The sequence below is a fragment of the Dendrobium catenatum genome, unplaced genomic scaffold, assembly GCF_001605985.2.
Source record: "Dendrobium catenatum unplaced genomic scaffold, ASM160598v2 fragScaff_scaffold_1617, whole genome shotgun sequence".
In the NCBI taxonomy this organism is placed as follows: domain Eukaryota; kingdom Viridiplantae; phylum Streptophyta; class Magnoliopsida; order Asparagales; family Orchidaceae; genus Dendrobium; species Dendrobium catenatum.
In genome coordinates this window covers 2,063,407-2,069,706 of record NW_021320079.1, presented here as the reverse complement: position 1 = coordinate 2,069,706, position 6,300 = coordinate 2,063,407, and the positions used below count along the sequence as shown (strand labels likewise).

General features: G+C 36.3%; 1 protein-coding gene across 1 annotated transcript; it reads right to left on the bottom strand.

The window, feature by feature from the left end:
• Positions 1–1,701: 1,701 nt before the first annotated feature.
• Positions 1,702–3,363, bottom strand: LOC110116392 (protein BIG GRAIN 1-like). The gene has a single exon (XM_020849936.2). The coding sequence runs from the start codon at positions 3,071–3,073 to the stop codon at positions 2,021–2,023; it is 1,053 nt and encodes a 350-aa protein (XP_020705595.1). The 5' UTR covers positions 3,074–3,363; the 3' UTR covers positions 1,702–2,020.
• Positions 3,364–6,300: the final 2,937 nt, after the last annotated feature.

The window sequence follows — 6,300 nt, the reverse complement described above, 5'->3', positions numbered from 1 at the left end:
TAGGACACAATGGAGAAAAAGGATTCATGTAGCCGACACCACGTACTGGGATAAAGGCTTGATGTTGTTGTTGAATTTTCGACGACAATAATTTATTAACATATTCATATAGTAATTGCTGGATAAATTATATCTCATTGTCAACTACCTAACACAACTATTTATTTTTTCATTCAAGATTTGAGACCCAAGTGCTATATTAAGGGCATCTCCAACCGAGAAACTAATTTTTCACTCTAAAATGCAGTAAAACTTTAAAATGATGTAATTTAGTTCCAATCTAACTGTGTTTCTTTCTTTTTTCACGCGCTTCCTGCGAAGATAACAATCACTCCTTTTCTCACACTTTTCTCCTGTTTCATGCTCGTCTTCGATAAATTCGACAACCCAATTTTTTTGTGTAGGTGAACAGTCTGACGTCAATATTGGCGTCGCACTGTTCACCTACCAAATTTTAGCGTGAGATTTAGAGTTCGAATGAAGAGAATGACAGATGGCATACGGTGGTATACAGTTCGATTGGAGATAGTCTAAATAGTTTCCCAACACAAAAAAAAAAAAGAATTACGTAAAAACAATATAATTTTCTTATAAAGCTTAGAACTTAGAATTTAATTCAAAGATTGAGGGATGATATATATCAAAAATTTTAATCGAAGAATATCTTTAAGGATAAAAGAATTTAATTAAAATTAAATTAATTTTTTTCTCGAGCTCCAATTAAATTTGATTAGTAATGTCGAGTGGCAATTGAGATAAACCTATTGGTTAAGGTTGATTTAGGATCCTAAGAAACCAAATAAAATAAAGGAATGTTTTCCTATTTTTTTCTTATTAAAAACTCCTTTTCCTAACAAAATTAATTATTCATGTATGGTGGCTACAATTTTTTATAAAGATAATTATAAAATTATTAAAAATATAATATTTTTTAAGAAAAACTATTGCGAGTATTATAATATTTTTTTAAGAAAAAAAAAAAGACAATAAAATTATTACATCTAGCACATAATATTAGGTCTTATTATAAAAAGAAACTTTTTAATCAATAAAATTTTAAAAAGTATCAAAAAAATAGTAACCACAAAAGAATAACAATGATCTAAAATGTAAAACAACACAAAATTTATCCCTAATTTATTATAAATAAATATTTAGGCTTTTCGTTTGGGACGACCATTTCTGAAGCCGCTTTTTATTACTAAATTTTTTAGTTTAAATTTTTTGGTTACCAAAAAGCTATTTCAGAAAGCAGACCCAAACGAGGTTTTAGGCTTCGTTTGGGACGGCTTTTATTACTTTTTAAAGTAACTTTTTAATAGAAAAATTTAATTTTTACACTAAAAACTTGCTTTAAGAAGTAATAAGGAAGACGCTCCAAATGAAGATTTTGTTTGGGATAACTTTCCTATTGCTTTCTAAAACATCTTTTTAGCAGAAAATTTTCAATAAAAAAATTGCCTCAATGGAGATCCAATACTATCATTTACCGTATCTAACAACAATCAACATTCGAAAGGTGGATGTTGAAGTCATATTCTACAAACAACTTTTTTGTTATTATTTAATTTTTTGTTTATTCAAAATGAAGCCAACCCAATAAACACAAAATACCAAATCAAATCACATCAAATTAATTCAAGTCTTTACTTTTTAGTTCTTATCTCAACACTAAAAAATCAAAATCAAACTCAAACAAGATTGAATCAAACACCCAATAAATTAATCATTTTTCTCCAAACTATTAAAACTTATCAAATTTCACCATTTAAAACCCTAATTAACATCAGCTCCCAAAGTTTTGAGAGATTATGAGCTGCAGAGTGCGGACAGAGAGAACCGTCCGCACACAAGTATAGGGTACCCAGCTAGGTACCGCTTGGTAGCCTGTGCTTGTGCGGACGATCCACACTCCGCAAATAATAATTTTTTCAAAATTTAACACATTACAAGCTCATTTTCTCCATTGTTATTTAGTCCTTATTATTCTTCATTCTCAGATTTTATCGGGGCATTTTAGTCATAGAACCAAACGGTGGGAAATACCACTGTAGCTCCCGAGCCTCGTCGTCTCGTACACCGGGAGTTCGTCGCGAAACCGCCCGATGATCGCCAGATTCTCCAACTCAAACAGATCTGAACTCGAATCGCTCTCTCCATCCTCCTCCTCGTCATCCTCCTCCTCTTCTTCCAGCTCCGAGCTTCTCAACATCTCGGCCACACTTCTCACCGGCACCGACGTCGGAGGTCGATCTCCGGCGTAGACGCATTTGTGGCCGCAAGGGCGGCAATCTTCGTCGACGATCACACTAATTGGACAGAATCTCACAGTTCTCTTAACTGATGCTGGCTGCCCCCTGGATGAAGTTGTCTTGCTCAGGCATGATCGAGAGTAAGATGATGCCGACGAGCACACTGACTCCTCGACGCCGGCGACGGCGTTTCTTGAGACCTTGGATTTGGCTGCGAATAGAGAGTTGAGGAAGTTGGCGAGGCGAGCGCCGGGAGATGCAGGGGCTCGTCCTTTTCTCAGCTCGCGAAGTAATCGACTACGAATGGAGCCTTGCCGCTCCTTCTTGGCTCTCTTTTCCTCGGCACCGGCTATGGTCGGTAGCGACGGCTGGGGTTGGCGGGTGGCGGGCCGGTTTCCGCCCGATCGGGCCGGGAAGGACGATGATCTAGGCGGGCTGCTTCGGATCGAGCGAAGGCGGGTTGAGACTGATTCGGTTTCGGAGGAAGAGAAACCGCCGTAGCTGGATCCGTCGGAGGAGCTCGAGGTTGCGGGATTCCAGTTTTCGGTGCTGGATCGGGTGACCGGAGGTTTTCCCGCAGAACAGGAGCTTCTCCTGCTCCAGTGTTCGCGGCCGGATCGGGCAATTTCCGGTAGGGTAACCGGTGGAATCCATCTCCTCGCGTCACTCTGTTTCTTCCTGGAAGAGAAAGAGTCTCCGTCAGCGCGGTGTTCATCGTCGATCGAGCGGTAGATGGCGTCGAGCAGAGTGGAAGAGAAGGAGGGGTGATCTCGGTACCGACATTGTGGCGATTTGGATGCTCCATCCCGCCATCTCTCCATTTGATTTTTTTCCTCTGTTTCCGATATCTATTAAAGAAGAAGAAGAAGAAGAAGAAGAAGGAGGAGATGGTGTGAGGGGGAAGGGCGGGGCTCGGCCTTTTGAGGGCTTCACGCGCGAGTCTGGTGCTTCGACGTGGCTGCTCCCTTCAGATATCCCTGCGGGACCCATTATGATCCTCTCCGTCCGATCCTACTGGATGAACGGCTGGATGCGGCTACTTTGTTCCCGCCACCTACCAGTAAGCTCACTCTTCAGTTATTTGCTTATGATGATGGGCCTTGTTCCTCTACCTATACATATTTTTTAGTTTTTTTTTATAATTAATTAAATGTTTTTTTAGTAGCTGAAAATTTTTTAAAATTTTGCAACAAAAAAAAAGGATTTTATCTCGATTTTATTTGTGACAACTTTCTTACTATTTCTTAAAGAAGTTTTATTTTTATATTAGAAAGCTGCTTTATGAAGTAGTAAGAAAGCCGTCCCAAATGAGAGAGATTATTACGTGTAGTTATTGGATTGTCTGGAGACCATGCAGGACACGCCACATCACCCGATACACAACGGTACATAGTAACGATATACAACATATTAGTGACGAGGTGCATCCTGATTAGTCTCCGAACGGTATCTGATGACCACCCTTAATAATTTCGCCCAAACTAAACCCTCATCTTTTAAAAGAAATTAACCCCTGCTTTATATAGGCTTATTGCATTATCTCATAAAATGATAGTAATTTTCTCTCTCACTTTTATTTCTGTTTTTTTAATTTTTGGATAGTTTTATCTTGCTTGTTCTTGCATTTATCTTCATAAATTTTGTTTGAATTTTATGTTAGATGATTGCATGTGTTTGTTTGTTTCTACCAAAAAAATCTTTTTATGAAATTCTATCATTTTTTTTTTAATTTTTGGAAGAAATATCATTGCTTAAATAGTGACCTTTTTGCTTCAATAAATTTCTATGGTCAATCCATTAGTCAAATTTTTTTTAATATTCTTAGTGTTGAACTCAAGCAGAGATAGTATCTGTAAAAGCCATTAAAAACTCTTTAATTGTAAAGCTATGATTGAAGATCACATCCAAGAGACTCATAAGCATATATTTAATGTGGAGGTAAAATACTTCAAACACAAATACCTTAATGAAAATTTCATTCGGGGATTTCTAAAATGAACTCACTTGGTGCATCACAAAGCTATAGCTACTGTTGTAGGTCATTCTTCAAGCCGGGTGTCGCAACCCAACCCAAATAACCCATATATCATTATAGGTTATATTAGTCACTATGTAAACATGTGTTAAATAATTAATCACTATGCTACTCATGTATAGATACCATATATATATAGTATTATGGTGACAAAATTATCATTTTAAAATCATATATCATTCATCTCACTATGTTCTATTAGAAGCTCTAAGCAATTACATTCATAATGTGAAATAGCTTCTGATCATATACATATATATTAAGAATGTTAGGAATTCTAACTAATCATATGTCTGGCCAATTATAGTAAGTCAGCTGCAATATAATATACTATCATATTATTATGTATGGTCAGAAAAATCACGTGACATAACACACGAGTTGTCGCCCCTAACCCCATCACTTATAGTCATATCTCATTTATCTTATATCTCCCAACCTATATTGAATTCACACCATTAACACAGATTTGAAGGAAAGTATGCCGACCCACCTTCTTGCACAGGATATTATATCTCCACCAACCTGAATCATATAGATACTAGTCATTCTTGCATACATATATTTCATAGTATGTATAATATAGTAAAAAATTGAAGTCATACTTAATATGATAAATTTGAATATGCTCATTTCCACATACATATGACCATGATAGTTGAACTATAACAAATATGTATATTATACACTTAAATTAACAAGTTTGACACTTATTTATCAAAATTTTAAATTCATCTTAATTATTACATTTAGGACTTTTTCTCCAAAACATAGAAATGCTGGGTGAAAATTCAATATGATAATTTCTATACGTGCAAAATTACTAACATAATAATATACTAAAAGTTACACAGTGAAAGTTTGCTATATCGATATATCACAACTTTTATGAGTTCTAAATAAATTAAAAATTTAGGATACCGTAAATAAAGAAATTCACTAAAATTAGAGGTGGGATAATGATTATCCACCTTGAGATGAATAACTTTCTCAACTAGTCGAACAGACGAAAACAGCTCTAATATCCCTAAACATCTTTTTCTCTTCTCTTTTTTCTCATGTCCCTTCTTTTCTTCCCTTCTCCATGCCAAATCGGTGGATGAAATGAAAATAAAATGAGTTTTAAAATAGCATATTTGGATATTTATAAAAAAAATTTTTGCGTAGTGCCGCGACACTAGATCTTTAATGCCATAACGCTTTTAAGGGATAATTTTTCTTTTCATGGAAACATAAGGTTCAACGCCACAACACCATTCTGATAACGTTGTAGTGACCCCAAGGAATTCTACCCTACAACAGAGAGAAAAAACTCTAAGATAGATCAGACAGGCCAGCAACATATCACTAATAATACAACTCCACAACTCTCCCAAGGTTGACTTTCACTTATCAATTTCTTTCCAATTTAACCCACACAAATTCTTTGTGACTAACTTATGAATAAATATAAATTCAAAAAATTCATAGATAATAAGAAAAAAGATCAAATAACCATTTACTAATTGTGTAGAAGTGGTCATTACAAAGAGGATTGAGTACCCCTCCCTAGATATATTAGATGATGTAGAAAAAATCATCCTCTTGTGATAGTAGTGAGGAATCTATGTTGCACGGATACTCCTATTTACGAGGCGTGCTGTATAGTATCGGATACGTGTCGGATACGGATACGCCTCCGATACGGCATAGATACGTGTCGGATACGGCACAGATACGTATCGGATACGCGTGTCCTATTAAAAAAAACACTGAGCCACGATTTACCCTTTTCTTTTCGACTTTCCACCGTTTTCGCTCAAAACACGGAGCAACATTTCAAAGAGCTAGGTTTTTCGTTTCCACACACGTGTTCATCTTCTTCGTTATAGTTGAAGGAGCGGCTCAATGACGCGAGCATAGAAGCAAACAAGATCATCCTTTGTCGACAAAGAGGCTTGACGACGCGAGCATTAAAGTTGATAGGATCATCCTTCGTCGACGAAGCGGCTTAACAACGCGAACAGTGAAGGC